Here is a 17,256-nt window from a genome sequence, read left to right as displayed (position 1 = left end):
TCTCGTGTTGCCACCCTCATGACCTCTCAAGGAGGCGGCAGACAAAGGAAGGCCTTGGAAGATCATCTCAGGATCCGGGTAGGTTCATATGGAAAGAGGCGGTCCTTGAGGTACTGCGGTCCTGAGATGTTTAAGGCTTTATATAGGTCAAAACCAGCACTTTGAATAGGGCTCAGAAACTAATTGGTTGCCAGTGCAGTCGGACCAGGATGGGTGTAATATGCTCAAACCATCTTGCTCCGATGAGCAACCTGGCTGCTGAATTTACTGTGTTTGATGTTTTAATTTGCTGGAAGCTGCCCAGAGTGGGTGGGGCAATCCAGTCAGTTGGGTGGCATGTAAATAAATTATTATTATTATTATTATTATTATTATTATTATTATTATTATTAAGCAGCTCAGTATTGTCCACACTGACTTGCAGCAGCTGAACAGAATTTCTGACAGGGAGTCTTTACCCAACCTTGAGTCCTACCTAGAGATTGGGCCTTCTGCAACCAACTCAGATGCTCTGCGACTCAGCTACGGCCCCTTCCCTTGTCCTAAATCACAACTGTTATGTACAGTACTGAAGTTCTCACCCTGGGCCAGCACTCAGGTCCACATATGCAAATAAGGGATTGAAAGTGATGTTCAGTGATTGGATAGTTTCAGAAAGTTGTTACAGTTACGTTGTAGTGGAGCTCTATATAAGCAGGCTGGCTGAACCCTTCAGTTCTGTTCTGTTCTGGCCTGTGAATAAACAAGAGCTGTTTGAAGAATCGCTGTGCCGTCTGATATGTTCACCCACAACTTAACAACAACCTCAAACACATCCCTGATGCCGGGAGACTTTGGGATTATTGAGTTACGCCTATCTCCTCTTCTTGGGATTACTGATTTACATCTCTCTCTTGCCCTTCCAGTCTCTCAGGCCGCTTCTGCAAGAAATCCTCTGCCAGGGCCACTGCCGGGCACAGGTCTCAGGCCTGCCTTCCCTGACCCAACTCCCCATCTCCTGGGGAAGGACCAGAAAGAACTGCTGCAGGATCAGATTTGCTCCTTGGTCCGCCTCTCCGGCTTCAGCCATCGGTGGCGAAGCTCCCAGAGCCGCCTGCAAACCCCTCGGGGCCCCTCGGCCTCCTGGTAGCAGAGCTGCCGGAAGCATCGCCGCCACGTCTCCCTACTGGAAAGATCCTCTCCGGGGGTTTCTTCCTTGACCTTCTCATCATCACCTTGTGCCTGGTGGATGCCTTCCGTCAGCTTCCTTTCCGCCTCTCCTCGAAGGGACTGACCAGTCTCTGCCACATCTTCCCTCGGGGCCGGAAACAACTTTGTATCTCGCAACAGTGCGGGATCTAAACGTGGCGAGGCGGCCAACTCAAAGCGAGGGCACTCCACTGCCTTTAGGAATTCCTGCCACTGCGCTTCCCACCTCTGTGTCTTCAGCATTGTCTACAGGCACTGACTGGCAGCTCCTCTCCAGGGTGAGAGTTGGGGAGCATTCCCAGCCCCACTTGGCGATGCGCTAAGGACTGACCCATGGGTGCTTTAGTTGAGATCCCTGTGTTGCAGGGGGTTGGACTAGATGACCGTCGGATCTCTTTCCAACCCTTCTCTTCAATAATTCTATGAACTCCTCGCTGACTCTGACACAGTGAATCTACAGTTCTGCTCAGATGCCCCACAATGGAGGCTGGCCCATTAGGGCAACCCAGCACCAACCTCAGCCTGCCCTCAGCCAGCCCCTGGCCAGCGATCTCCTTCCTTTAAAGCAGGGGTAGGCAACCTAAGGACCATGGGCTGGATGCGGCCCATTTGCCTTCTCAATCTGGCCCATGGACGGTCTGGGAATCAGTGCGCTTTTACATGAGTAGAATGTGTGCTTTTATTTAAAATGCATCTCTGGTTTATTTGTGGGGCATAGGAATTCGTTCTCCCCCCCCCAAAAAATATAGTCCGGCCCCCTACATGGTCTGAGGGACGGTGGACCGGCCCACGGCTGAAAAAGGTTGCTGACCCCTGCTTTAAAGCCATTCCAGGGGATGGCTCTGCCGGTCAACCTCCTCCTCTTCCCCAGCGTTGCGTTTGCAAAACCGGGCAGGGAAGAAGATGGGTGGCTCAACTAGAATTGGTCGGCTCTGCTGATCATCGGCTCTCTGGCGCCACCTACTGTCGGGCTCCCTGCCCTCCGTCCTATCATTCCCGATGGACATCACCCGCTGCTGCTCATCACCATTTCTCTCCTTTTTGCTTCCAAGGGTGGCCCTTTAAAAGGGTTAAAACCACAGAGCACCGATTCCCAGAGAAGCCAAGAAATTTGAAAAGGAGGGGGGGGCGGACTGTAAATACTGCAAAGTCCCTTCCTCCTCCAGCTCCTAGCTAAGCTTGTGCTGTGGAGCTATTGTTGTGTTTTCCTTGCTGCAGACCTGAGGTGGGGGTGAGTTTGAAAGGCTGGAATAGGACCTTTCAGTTGCAACAAATAAATTCAAAGGATAAAATTTGCACTGGCCCATTCGTAGGATTATGCCACCTTTTAAAATAATAATAATTATAATAATTAAATTGATCTGCTCTTTGCAATCCAAGCGTTACAAAATGAATTAGGATCTCTCAAGGCTCTCACTGCAACCTCATGGGAATTTACCTAGTTGCTTTGAAATGCGCAAATATTTTCCTGTGCTTTTAAGCCACACCATAACTGCTGCGGGGAAAGGTGGGATTAAAATCTCCTCCGTTTGATTGCTATTGTGTCCACACACCCCTTTTGTTTTATATATATATCGCCAGGATTCTCTGTTCTTTAGGACTCATTCCACAATATATATCATTTTATGCCGTTCCCATTGAGCTGGCTGTGTTTTCATGCTTTGTGGCCGGCCACCTGATATGTTGACTTAGAATTAATTTTATTAATAGCAGCAAATGACACATGCCCTTTGGGGATGAGAATCCTAGACTGCAAGAATCCTATACACACCTGGGAGCAAGCTCTGTTGGAAATGACGGGGTTTGCTCCTGAGAAAACCTGGATAGGATTGTGATATTCGTGTTGGGATTTAAGTTTTATTTTTCCGGACGGGTGTTAAATCTGTGCCAAAGGTGGGCAGGTGACGTGGGAGAGGGCTCCTGCGCCTTTAAAAGGGAAATGAAGGCAAACATTTTTGGGGTGCTAAATTGGATCTGGAACACACATATGTTTCTTGATGCCTTTTGAAGAGAGCCTGTCACTGTGGACTACCCTGGTCTGACTCCCCACAAGGAGTCCTGTTTAAACAGCTGCCCATGAGGACTAGAAACTTGCTTTATCTTGAAGGGGACCCTAGCTCAGTGGCAGAGTATTGGCTATGCATACAGAAGATGTCAGGTATAGCGCTTCTGAGGTACGGAAACATTGATAGTTTATTGATTCAAATAGAAGCCATTTATATAAAGTATAGAAACCATTTCTCGTCTATCGATTCAAGCACAAGTTTCTGGTATGTTCTCTGCATGTGGCACAAGCTGGAAGTTTCTAGCTGGTTTGCAAATTTCCATTCTGCTAAGAAGCATGCAGGTGCTATTTTGGCTGTGAACCTTAACACGTTTCTCAAGGCCAAGATGTTTTTAACTGTCTATTATTAATTTACAGGCTGGGAATGACTGGTTTCTCGCTTCCCTTCGTTCCGTCTATCTCTTCTCTTCAGTTTGTTTCTCTCATTGAGTGCGTTGTACATAAGTACGTTAAGTTTAAGGTTTCTGTTTTTACTGTTAAGTCTTACTGCAACTGGATTTTAAAGAGTTTTTCTGCTATCCAGGGATCTGGATCTTGTTATGTGAATTTCCCTGAGTAAATTTTGCTAATGAAGTTGGCTGCATCTGAGTCGTTTTTTGAAACCACATGTTGTTTTGGAATCTGCACTGCTTTTTTTACTCTGCTACAATTCATACCCTGGGACAGAAAATCCCTGGCTCAATCAATCTCTGGTGGCATTTCTAGGTTCCCATTTTGAAACCCTGGAGAGCAGCTGCTAGCTAGGTAGACCAGTAGTATTGACTCTGTTCATCCTTATGTTCTATCTCACTATGTGATATACCATAGTTCTTTTAGATCTTATTTTTTTGTTTGTGTCTCCCATATCCTTGTACTGTTTGATATACTCTAGTGCTTTGCATGTGACATTATTATTATTAATAATATTAATATTTCCAGGAGGGCCTAGATAGCTCAGTTGCTTAGAGTGTGATGTTGATAATGCCAAGGCTGCAGGTTCAATCCCTGTATGGGACAGCTGCATGTTCCTGCCTTGCAGGGGGTTGGACTAGATGATCCAAGAGGTTGCTTCTATCTCTATGATTCTGTGGTGATTCTATGATTTATTAGTCGCTTCTTACCAAGCTCTCCAAGTGGCATGTTTAAAAACAGAAACACATTATACCATGATAAATTCACGAGAAATCATAGAATTTATTTATTTATTTATTTATTTATTAATTATTATTATTATTATTATTATTATTATTATTATTATTATTATATTTATACCCCGCCCATCTGGCTGGGTTTCCCCAGCCACTGGGCGGCTCCCAACAGATTAAAAACAGAATAAAACATCAAGCACTAAAAATTTCCCTAAACAGGGCTGCCTTCAGATGTCTTTTAAAAGTCAGATAGTTGTTTATTTCCTTGACATCTGATCGGAGGGCGCCACCACTGAGAAGGCCCTCTGCCTGGTTGTAGAGCTGGAGGGCAGATCAACACTTGTGCAATGCAGGAATATACAACTGCTCACATGGGGATCGAACCTGCAACTTTGGCTTGATCAGCACCAGGCTCTAACAAAACTGAGCTGTCCAGCCCTTAAAAGAACGTTAAAAGGCACCACTGTTGTCATTTCCCTCCCTCTGCTTGAATTTTGGATCCTGCTCTCGATTTCATTTGGCTGTAGTACTTCCTCGTTTTGACCTCTTAACTCTTGCTGTCAATTTTTGCCATTTCCACACAATCCATTAGTTTTGAGATCCATTCTTCCTCGGTTGGAACTCCCCCTTCCTTCCATTTCTGCACATATAGGATTCTGGCTGCTGTTGCTGCTTACATAAATAGTTTAATCATCCTCTTGGGGACATCCTTCCCTAGATAAAGGATAGCATTCTCATCCAGGCGTCTGCAACACCCACAAAAACAAACCCCATTATTCTGTTCTGCTACTGTTCCCCGGGGACGTGGGTGGCGCTGTGGGTTAAACTACAGAGCCTAGGACTTGCCGATCGTCAGGTCGGCGGTTCGAATCCCCACGGTGGGGTGCGCTCCCGTTGCTTGGTCCCAGCGCCTGCCAACCTAGCAGTTCGAAAGCACATCAAAGTGCAAGTAGATAAATAGGGACCACTTTATAACGGGAAGGTAAACGACGTTTCCGTGCTCTGCGCTGGCTCGCCAGATGCAGCTTGTCACGCTGGCCACGTGACCCACAAGTGTCTTCGGACAGCGCTGGCCCCGGCCTCTTAAGCGAGATGGGCGCGCAACCCCAGAGTCGGACACGACTGGCCCGTACGGGCAGGGGTACCTTTACCTTTACTGTTCCCCAACCTCTTTCCCTTTTGTCTCTTATAACAGAGGGCGTGCCCACAGATGTAGTTTGTGGATGAAATGTATTCTGCTATACAAGTCTTAAAGGGGCAGGGGCACCAGTCACCTGTCTGAACAATACTACCTCCAGTTGTAGTGGTGTTTCATACAATTAAATGCACCTTCATCTACGGTAAATAATGTTTAAAAGCTGCACATGGCTAGCACTCTTCCTGTTAACATGATAGCTTTCTTTGTTCAGGTAATTTGTTTTAAATAATAAAAAATATAAAATAATATAAAGTATAAAATAAAATAATTTATGCCCTAATAGACAGTCTGAAATTTTTGATATTATGATATTTAACAAATGTATTTAAGTCCTACCCAGGGTATTAATGGTACGGTTCAAAAATAGAGCATTATAATATCTAGCTTTTCTCGAAAAGTAATCAAACTCCTGATTTCTTCCTCGTTCTGTGCCTGAAATATGAAATATTTGGGAATTTAGCAAACATAAAAGAAATTATTTTTTAAAAAGCAATGAGGGGGAGATTTAAATGTTTGCTGTATTAACTTTCCATATGGTATTCTGCATGAGCCCGGAAATTCCTATCGGTGGCAGAATTTAGTATTTCAGCTTCCATTTCTGGGGGTGGGGGTGCGGGGGACACACCAAATTTTTATCCCTTATGACCCTGAAGAAGTGAGGCATGGTCTGGCAGAATGAGAAATTGGGATGTCTAGAATCAAAATAATATTACCCCTAAAGGTTTTGATCGAATCCCCGTGACGGGGTGAGCTCCCGTTGCTTGGTCCCTGCTCCTGCCAACCTAGCAGTTGGAAAGCACCTCAAAGTGCAAGTAGATAAATAGGTACCACTCTGGCGCGAAGGTAAATGGTGTTTCCGTGCGCTGCTCTGGTTCGCCAGAAGCGGCTTAGTCATGCTGGCCACATGACCCGGAAGCTGTACGCCAGCTCCCTCGGCCAATAAAGCGAGATGAGCGCTGCAACCCTAGAGTCGGCCATGACTGGACCTAATGGTCAGGGGTCCCTTTACCTTTCAAAGGTTTTGAGTTTTATCTGCTCTCCTTCATTTCTGTGTATATTTTTATTCCTTAGGAAGACAGCTGTTGAACCAACCTCTACTGTTATCGGCTCAGAAATAAATGAACCCCTCAATTATATTTTTCAGAGACCCTTGTGGATTCTGCTGCTGGGGCTAGCCTGGGACAAGAAGCCAAGTAAACTTAGAAAGAAGAAACTCCCCCCAAAGCTTCTTGTTTGTGTGTGTGAGAGAGGCGAATTGGAGTAAAGCCTTGGCCCGAGAAAAATGGCTGCCGAGCAAGGGATTCTGGGAGATCTGGTTCCCCGGTTCCAAGCCGGGCTACAGCCAGGGGAGGAAATGTTGCAGTGTGGACTCCTGAGCCCCAAACCGGAGGAAGAATTGGAGGGAAAAAGTGAAACGTCTCCCAGGATCCCAACCGAACTTCCCCAAAGAATGACGTCCCCGCACATCAAAGAGGAAGCCGACGAAGGTTTGGCACAGCAGTGGGAGCCTTGGTGGCAGCACTTCCCAAGGGAGCCACGGCCCTTTCACACAATCTGGGGGGGCGCGCCCTCCCCCTGGGGCCATGCCGAAGCTTCGCCCTCTTCTTTCCAGGGGTCAGGTCAACCTGGCGACCGACTCGGAGGAGAGCGGGTGGCCCAGCCGTGGCCTGGCCCTGGCAGAGACGTTCAAGTGCTGGCTGGCGGGCCGCTAGCCGACGGTGAGGCAGCCTGCGGGAAAGTCAAGGAGAAGGCGTCCCTGGATGAAGAGGCCGCCGACACGGAGAAGTGCCGCCGGCGGTTCCGGCACTTTGGCTACCGGGAGGCTGAGGGCCCCCGCGAGGCCTGCAGCCGCCTCTGGTTCCTGTGCTACCAGTGGCTGAAGCCGGAGAGGCGCACCAAGGAGCAGATCCTGGAGCTGCTGATCCTGGAGCAGTTCCTGGCCGTTCTGCCGCCGGAAGTGCAGAGCTGGGTGAAGGATCGCGACCCGGAGACCTGCGTCCAGGCGGTGGCCCTGGCAGAGGACTTCATGCTGAGGCAGGAAGAGGAGCCCCTGGGAGCAGGCGGTGAAGTCTCCGAGTCTCTCAGACAAGGAGAGAAGGGTTTTGGGGCGCTGTTGCCTTTGCAACATATGGAGAAAGTGGTATGGGTCAGCCTTTCCCCTCTGCTTTGCCTCTCCATCCCCCCGACTTCCCTTCTTCTTCTCATTTTCCCTGCCTGGACTTTCCTTCTGCTCTAAACCTAAATTGTCTGTTACCTAGACTAGGATTTTTCAAATCTTCTACTCCCAGGCCTCAGTTGATGGGCCTAGAGATTTCTGGGATAGATCTCAGAAATAAATGGTGGTGGATGGAGGCAGAGTTGGGTATAATCAGTGGCAAAGGAATCGGATCATTTTCTCCTGCTAACCCCTCTTTGCCAGTTGCTAAATACCTTGCCAAAGGATCTTCCTTTGCCGTGTACGCACATTCACAGCACATCCTCCCGCCCCCTCCACAAAGAATCATAGGAACTGTAGTTAGTGCTGGGAATTATTTGCCACTCACAGAGTTTCAAGCAACATTTACCAGGATCCTTTGAGGAGGAAGTGTGCTTCAAGTGTGCTCTAAACCTACACAGCCCTTGTGGCAAGGAGTTCCGTAGCTCTGGGAAGTGTTATGACTCCAGGTTGGTGGCTAGTACAGTGGTACCTCTGGATGCGAACGGGATCCGTTCCAGAGCCCCGTTCACATCCTGAAGCGAACGCAACCCACGTGCGTGGGTCGCGATTTGCCGCATCTGCGCATGCGCATGACATCATTTTGAGCGTCTGTGCATGCGCGAGCGACGAAACCTGGAAGTAACGCATTCCATTACTTCCAGGTCGCCGCGGAGCGCAACCCGAAAACGCTAAACCTGAAGCTACTTTAACCCGAGGTATTACCTCTTGTGGGCACATGTGCCACAGTTTTAACCAATCCAGCCATGTGGATATTGAGAGAGTGCGGATTCCTGAGGTCAAGCTATCCTAGTCCACAAACAGCTGAAACTAGCAAACCAAGGGGGGATTGTATTTGCCAACTAAAGAGGGTGGCAGGTTAAACTGTTTGAGTACATAGAATTAGTGATTATGACAAAAAAGGTCAGGGACCGATCGACCCAAAAGTTGAAAAAAGAATGGAACATCTACAGACTATATCTAAAAGAACATTGTCCCCACATCAAGTATTTAATATGCTTTGATTAACTCTTGTAATAACTCAAGTTAAAAGGAATATAAACAACATGTGATATTGTTTAAGTTTATTGAAAAACAGATGCAGTTAACAAGGAACTAAAAGAACCACACAGAGTAGATCGGAAGTCATCAGGCGGAGGAGAAATTTACTTTTATCTTTTTTTCCCCCAAGATATTTTGTCTTGTTTGGTATTGGTGGCGGGCTGCTTGTTATAGTTTTGTGTTTTTGTGTTTTGTGTTTTGTTGCAAGCAGATTGGATGTATTGTTTATAAACCCATAAAGAATGAAGTGAGGGGGGTGGATTGCTGAGGCCGAGCTATCCTAGTCCATGAACAGCTGAAACTAGCAAACCAAGGAGGGATTGTATTTGCCAAGCCCAGTTACCAATCTCACTGGCCTATTTCAGACCAGCTGAAGGTAGACCCCATGTGTAATGCATTGCTGTTATCCATTTGTGATTATGGCAATACCTTATCTTTCTCAGGCGTTCGGTTCCAAGAGCTATGTGTGTACATGAAAATATAGAAAATATTTCTGTATGCAGCTGGTGTAGTGAAGGAGACAGAGAGCACTCTCAACTCTCTCAAAGCCACTTCACTCCTAACAAGACAGGTGTTGCCCAGCAAGCAAGACTGAGAACTGAAAAGCTCTTTTTGTACCAGGTCCACTTGGGGTTACTGGTGCGAAAAGAGCTTAAACGGCCTCGATCCAGTATACCTGAAGGAGCGTCTCCACATCCTTCATTCTGCCCGGACACTGAGGTCCAGCGCCGAGGGCCTTCTGGTGGTTCCCTCGCTGCGAGAAGCCAAGTTACAGGGAACCAGGCAGAGGGCCTTCTCAGTAGTGGCGCCCACCCTGTGGAACGCCCTCCCACCAGATATCAAAGAGAAAAATAACTACCAAACTTTTAGAAGACATCTAAAGGCAGCCCTGTTTAGGGAAGCTTTTAATGTTTAATAGGTTATTGTATTTTAGTGTTTTGTTGGAAGCCGCCCAGAGTGGCTGGGGAAACCCAGCCAGATGGGTGGGGTATAAATAATAAATTATTATTATTATTATTATTAAACTCTCAGCCTTGCTTGCCAGGCAAGGCCCTCTCAGCAGACCAGCTCTGGGAGTGCTGGAGATGCTCTTGCAACATCTCGCAGGGCAACTCGACTTCCCGCGAGATCTTGCGAGAGCATCCCCAGCAATCCCAGAGCCAATGTGCCAAGCAGGCCTTACCTGAGAACCAAGCTTAAAATCTCTCTTCGCACCCAGTCCCCTTGAGTTGCACAGTTTCAGCCTTCAGCCATATACTGTTGGTTTCGCACAAGTCATTTGAGCGTAAAATGAGGTACTGCCATATTCTGCCCTGGCTATGCCCTTTGTGTTGTTCCAGGTGTCTGGGCTTCTGGCGGAGGTCTGCCTGTATTCTTCCAAAGCGAGAGGCACCTTCAAAACGGACAAGCAGGAGAGCGGCAGAGATGCTTCTTTGCAGGGTAAGCGTTTGTGGCGCCTGAGTGGCTCTCGCTGCTGCCACCTTTCCCAGAATGCCTTGCTCTGAAGGAAGACCCACGCGCCTTGACCATTTCTCAGAGCCAGGCCAGGAGGCAGGGGATGAGAAGCACTAGCTGCTGCTGTTCCTGCGGCTGCTATGACGACAAAAAGGAATAAAATGTAAGCGATGTGAGGAGGAAGAGAGAAAGGGCAGCATCTCCCACTGCCCACCTGAGCCAGCACAAACTTTTATTGCCACAACAGTGTTGGCCTGAAACAGGGTGTGTGGCCTGCCCCTGTTGCTCTATCTGGCTAAAACAAAACTTTTTCTTTTCTTCTATTTTTTTAAGACGTAATTTTTTATTGATTTCCATATTTACTTCTATTTCAGTGTACAATTTTTCTAAAATTTTGACTTCCCACCTTTACTCCCATGATGGTTCTATTCCTGTCTTATACCTACTGCTTTGTATGACATACTTTAATCTAATACAATTATAATCTCTTCCACTTATTGCTGTTTTCTTTTTTTCTTGCTTTCATTTATTTCTTTATTTTATTTATACCTTGCTCAGGGCTCAGGGCTGCTAACAACAAATTTAAAACACTTAATTGTAATACAACATAGAAGCAGCATAAAATACAATATAAAAGCATGAATAACAATAAAATTCAAAGTTCAAAAATCAATTTGGGGGAAATCCATCCAATAAACATTAGATGGTCACCAGGGTTAGTCCTACTTGAGCCAGCAAGGAGGCCAGAGGAGAATTAGCTGTGGGGTCTCAGAGCGGGTAATCTTCATAAAAGGGGAGGGAGAGGGAAGAGAAGGGAAATAAAAGATCAGGCTGAATTCAAATTAAAGGTCAGACAGAAGGAGATCAAATCCTGCAGGGCCCTGGTCTCATGGGACAGAGCATTCCACCAGGTCGGAGCCATCACTGAGAAGGCCCTGGCCCTGGTGGAGGATAATCTGACTTCCTTAGGGCGTGGGACCTCTAAACTATGATTATTCATGGACCTTAAGGTCCTCCATGGGGCATACCAGGAGAGGCTGTCCCGTAAATATACTTTTATTAAGTTTTACATATCAAATTTAAATTCTAACAAATCATTCACCTCTTCATTTAGGATTCCCTGAATCTTTTGACATCCCTCTGCCCTTCCGTGGTTACCATGATCAATCTTTTTTCCCCAACTGCTTATCTTATTTGCTCTAATTTGTTTAAAAAAAAAGCAGCAATCATTTTTTCCATGGTTTCTCGTACATTACAAGCATTGCTCAAACCCTGCCAAAGTTTTTAGTTGTTTACAGTGTTCTCTTAAGTACATTATAATTTTTCCCCATTCCTTCTTAAAATTCTTCTCTTCCTGGTTTCTGTTTTTCCCAGTCAATTTTGCCATTTTGGCATAGTCCATCATCTTCATCAGCCATTCCTCATATTCCACTTATCACTGTTTTCAATCTGCTGCTCATAATTCGAACCCTGCCCATGTTTTCATTTGACTCTGTTTTATTGTCTTTTTATTGATGCAGATCTTCCAGCAGATAATTTGCCAGAGAAGGAGGCCTCGGCCGTTTTGCCCCAGGAAATCCCGAGGCAAGAGGATCCGTTGCGAGACTGCGGGAGGGACTTTGGTGCCGGTTCAGACGTGGCTGAGCGCGAAGACGCGCCCCCTGGCCTGAAGCCTCACAAATGCTCCGAGTGCGGGAAACGGTTCCATCAGATTTCCCACCTTAACAGGCACCTAAGAATCCACACCGGCGAGAAACCGTACAAGTGCCTGGACTGTGGGAAAAGTTTCACGCAGGGCTCTTGCCTACTGGGTCACCAGAGGATCCACACGGGCGAGAAAGCCTACTCGTGCTCCTACTGCGACAAAAGCTTCATTTGGAGCTCAGGGCTCCACCAGCACGAGAAAATCCATCTGGGCGAGAAACCTTACAAGTGCTTGGAGTGCGGGAAGAGCTTCCACCGGAGCTCTGCTCTCACCGACCACGTGAGGTCCCACACCGGAGAGAAGCCGTACACCTGCTCCGACTGCGGGAAAGGCTTCAGCCAGCACTCCAACCTCATTGTGCACCGGCGGGTCCACACTGGGGAGAAGCCGTACACCTGCTCTGTTTGCGGGAAAAGCTTCACCCGCACGGCGTTGCTCATGGCGCACCTCAGGATCCACACAGGAGAAAAACCCTACAAATGCTTGATCTGCGAGAGGAGCTTCAGGGAGAGGCCAGCTCTTACGAAACATAAGAAGGTCCACATGAGAGAGAATTTGTAGCGCGTCTGGACTTTTGTCGAAACCTCTGTGTTGGCTTTCCTTTCTGGGCATAAAGTAGCTTTTTGCATCCCTTGGCCATTTCACACATGGCCACACCATCAAGTTAAAAGTGGTCTTACACCGCTTGAACAGCCGCGGCTTCCCTCAAAGAATCCTGGGAACTGTAGTTTGTTAAGGGTGCTGGGAATTGAAGCTCGGTGCCAGGAGTTGTTAGCTGTGTCCTGACCACTCTCAGCACCCCATAACAAGCCGCAGTTCCCAGGATTCCTTGAAAGAAGCAGTGTAAGCGTTTTAAATGGGTGGTGTGAATGTGACCTTAGAAATGGCTGATAGGTCAGAGCTGCTGTGATGTCATGGAATGGTTTCAGTCGGGGAAACTGTCACTAATTGTACTTTGGTAAGAGCGAAGGGAAGGGAAGAGTAAGGCCAACATAACTAGGTGGGGAAAACCAAGAAACCACTGGATGCTGGAAAAGAAGTTTTTGAGAGTTGTTTGTTGTTGTTTCGGGGGTGGGGGTGGGGCTTGAGGGATGAAGAGCCAAAATGTGAGTGAGGCCAAACATGTGATGTCTGAACACTGAATTTCACATAATAGCTTTCAGCTCACCAGCTGCATCTTAAGCTGTGGGTGCCATGGACAAAATATTTGACAGAAAGTGGTACCCAGCAAACTCGCACGCTGAAGAGAACAACCTCCTGATGTTGGAAATCCCAGTGCAGAAGCGACTGGCCTGCTCCTGGGTCCTTCTTGCCCGTTTTTCCATTTACAGGGTTTTTCTCCCCTACAGATTTTTTCCAGTGTTAGAATTCTATCCAAACTCAGGGACTCTGAAGAGCTGCTCAGAAACACCTGTCACGCAAAATAAAGTTGGGAGTGGTAGGTTGTTATTTTTTTGAGTGATTAGAGGAAAGCAGTTCATTGTGGAAATGTTTGTAATGGGTTCAGGCATATTGTTGATCGCCGCCTTCTTTTAAGGATGCTGTGCTGAATATTGAACCATGAAGGTTTGGTGGGGTGGAGGAACATACCTCTGGGTCAGTGATGGCCAAACTTGGCCCTCCAGCTATTTTGGGACTACAGTTCCCATCATCCCTGACCACTGGTCCTGTTAGCTAGGGATCATGGGAGTTGTAGTCCCAAAACATATGGCGGGCCAAGTTTGGCCATCACTGCTCTAGGTGGATAGCTTGCAGTCAAAGTTTTTTTTAATCAATACATCTATCACATGCACCTGATCCAGGCTTGGTGCCCGGGATTGGCATTATTGGACACAAAGCCCACATCCTTGCAATAAGTCCCACTGCCAGCCCTCAGCTTCCTCCCTGCTGAGAACCTCTTGGTCATCTTCACGTCATCTTCACACATGCCAGGCAGACTCAAAATTTAGGAGATGGCTGTGGGTTTTAGTGCAGAAATAAGGAGCGGAGGGCCGATAGAGAGAGGCATGATTATACATAAAATGTGTGCATGGTTTGGAGAGAATGTCAGGAAACAGTATACCAGGCCATGGGATACCCCTGTCTGTTGTTTGTTCAGTAAAGGAGCAGAGTAGCGGAACATGGGATTCCAAAAAGACACAGCAGGCCGGAAAAACCATTACTACAAGTTTACTGTTTTTTTACCGTTCAGTACCAGATCCCTGGCACGGCAAATCTTGGCTTGTGCAGAGCAGAATCCAGTTTCTGTGTAAAAATACACCACACAAATGCAAAAATGTAAAATGAACAGAACAGTAGAGTGAAAAAATGAGAGAGAAAATGCTCCCAGCGGACAATTGATACAGCTTATCCCGGGAGTGAACGGCCTTGGACAGAGATAACACAAGTCAGTGCACAAAACTGTGCTGTCTCCGCCTTCTAAAAGACTGGAGAACTTTTAAACACCAGAATGTACCAGAAGGCTTCTGTTAGTTTCTATACATCACCATTCCCTGGCAAAAAAGGCAGAGAGAACGTCTTTCTTTCCTTCTCGTAATACTAGAGCCCAGCGGGTTCATCCATTGAAGCCTAATGTTGGAAGAGTCTGGAGAGATTAATAATAATAATAATAATAGTTTATTACTTATACCCCACCCATTTGGCCGGGCCTCCCCAGCTACTCTGGGTGGCTTCTAACAGGACATTGTTGTTGTTTAGTCGTTGAGTCGTGTCCGACTCTTCGTGACCCCATGGACCAGAGCATGCCAGGCACTCCTGTCTTCCACTGCCTCCCGCTGTTTGGTCAAACTCATGCTGGTAGCTTCGAGAACACTGTCCAACCATCTCATCCTCTGTCGTCCCCTTCTCCTTGTGCCCTCCATCTTTCCCAGCATCAGGTTCTTTTCCAGGGAGTCTTCTCTTCCCATGAGGTGGCCAAAGTATTGGAGTCTCAGCTTCACGATCTGTCCTTCCAGTGAGCACTCAGGGCTGATTTTCTTCAGAATGGAGAGGTTTGATCTTCTTGCAGTCCATGGGACTCTCAAGAGTCTCCTCCAGCACCATAATTCAAAAGCATCAATTCTTCGGCGATCAGCCTTCTTTATGGTCCAGCTCTCACTTCCATACATCACTACTGGGAAAACCATAGCTTTAACTATACGGAACTTTATTGGCAAGGTGATGTCTCTGCTTTTTAAGATGCTGTCTAGGTTTGTCATTGCTTTTCTCCCAAGGAGCAGGCGCTTTTTAATTTCGCGGCTGCTGTCACCATCTGCAGTGATCATGGAGCCCAAGAAAGTAAAATCTCTCACTGCCTCCATTTCTTCCCCAGGATATTAAAAACATAAAAGATCAAACATTAAAAACTTCCCTAAACAGGGCTGCCTTCATGGGAAGGAAATAACTTATATTTTCTCCCACAATATTGCATTGCAGGGGGCTGGACTGGATGACCCTCGGGGTCCCTTCGGACTGTATGATTCTGATTCTATGATTGTAAGATGTAGGGATGGCTGGCAAACATAGATGGCTTTAAAAGAGGATTAGAAAAATTCATGGAGGATAAGTCTGTACCTATCAATGCCTGTGTTCTCCCTCCACTGTCTGAGGCCATACAGTATATACCCCCAAATACCAGTTCCTGGGAATCACATGTGGGGAGTCCTGCTGTGCTGACATCCTGCTTTCCAGATGTAGCCAGTTGGCAACTGTGAAAACAGGATGCTGGTCTCTCCAACCTTAAACTTAATCCAGCAGGGTTTATACTGACATGGAAGTAAACTTTGCAGAGCATTTTAAGTCTCTTGCCCTCTCTGCCACCTTTCATCCTGTCCACAACAGAAAAAAAGGACCACAATCAACCTCTCCCTAACCCATTCATCCTGTCTTCAGCCATAGCAGATGTGCATGGATGCCATGTTGGCACCTGCCTGTCTCAAGAGACAATGGAGTGTGCCTCCGGGGGTGAAGTTAAAACTCCTGTGATAGTGACCTCCATGGGGCAGTGTGTCTGGAGGTCCTGGGCTCCAGATGACAAGGTCTCCTGTCTCAGCCTCACTGATGTAGTCCAAAGGAAAGCAGAGCAAGACGTTTGGCACCAGCTTGGCTGCAGGAGTTGTCAGAAAGACATGGTGGAAGTGGAATGAGCATCATTTGAACCTTTCTGGAGAAATTTGAAGAGTTTTATTAGTTAATATATCCAGTTTCCAGCAGTGCCCTTCCCACCCCAGTAACACAGCTTCAGAAGGGGTAGATTCTGCTGCTGCTGTTGTGAACATCTGAGTACAGTGGTACCTCTGGTTACATACGCTTCAGGTGACAGACTCCGCTACCTCAGGTTAAAAACTTTGCTTCAGGATGAGAACAGAAATCGTGCTCTGGCGGCGCGGCGGCAGCGGGAGGCCTCATTAGCTAAAGTGGTGCTTCAGGTTAAGAACAGTTTCAGGTTAAGAACAGACCTCCGGAACGAATTAAGTACTTATGGTAACCCGAGGTACCACTGTAATAGGATCAGGTGTCTCCCCATCTCTTTCTTTTTCCTCTGGGCTTCTACCTGTGTGCTGTTTCATGGCAGGGCTGCAATCACTACCAAATAGCCTTGGGCCTCTCTCCTTTCCTAAATGTTTCTCCTTTCCTAAACATTCCCTGAAAAGCCTTCAGCATTCACTGAAGCCTCCAGCCCTGCTCTGCTACCAGAACGAAATCTGAGGGTTGCAGTCCCATACTCACTTGCCTTGGAGCAAAACCGCTGGACTGCTTTCTGAGTAAATAGGTATAGAAAGGGTGGAGGGGCCTTTTTTTGTCTTGAGGAAAAGTAGCAATGACTACCAACGTGGATCTCCTGCTCTGAGGGTAAGACTGAACCAATGCATTCAAGTTACAGGAAAAATATTCTGACTAAACATCAGGAAGAACTTTCTGACGGTAAGAGCTGTTTTGACAGCGCAACGGTGTCCTTCGGGAAGTGATGGTCTTTCCTTCCTGGGAGGTTTATAAGCAGAGGTTGGGTGGCCTTCTGTCATAATAATAAAGATTTTTAAAAGTGCTGATTGTCATCTGTCTTGAAATTCCTGCATTGCAGGGAGTTGGACTAGATGACCCTCGGGTTCCCTGCCAACTTACAATTAATTGATTCTAACTGGGTAGGAGATTCTGCTAACTATAATGCCTATGTCTGCCAGCACACAACAGCCAACGACAGTTTCCAGGGTGCTTTGAGCAAGGTGCCTTGACTGTTTAAAGTGGTATGACTATCCTTCCAACCTCGCATCATTTTTTTTTTCC

The 17,256-nt window shown here is 47.0% G+C and overlaps 1 protein-coding gene across 1 annotated transcript in view; it reads left to right on the top strand.

The window, feature by feature from the left end:
• Window positions 1-2,083: 2,083 nt before the first annotated feature.
• The window catches only part of LOC128408792 (uncharacterized), a 29,113-nt gene continuing 13,940 nt past the window's right edge, over window positions 2,084-17,256 (top strand). Inside the window, exons 1-4 of the mRNA XM_053378814.1 lie at window positions 2,084-2,419; window positions 6,723-7,718; window positions 10,175-10,274; window positions 11,810-12,554. Coding sequence (XP_053234789.1) covers window positions 6,861-7,718; window positions 10,175-10,274; window positions 11,810-12,554 — 1,703 coding nt within the window. The 5' untranslated portion in view covers window positions 2,084-2,419; window positions 6,723-6,860. The remainder of the gene's footprint in view (window positions 2,420-6,722; window positions 7,719-10,174; window positions 10,275-11,809; window positions 12,555-17,256) is intronic.

This window comes from Podarcis raffonei, chromosome 2 (assembly GCF_027172205.1).
Source record: "Podarcis raffonei isolate rPodRaf1 chromosome 2, rPodRaf1.pri, whole genome shotgun sequence".
Taxonomy (NCBI): Eukaryota; Metazoa; Chordata; class Lepidosauria; order Squamata; family Lacertidae; genus Podarcis; species Podarcis raffonei.
This window is presented reverse-complemented; position numbering and strand designations above follow the sequence as displayed.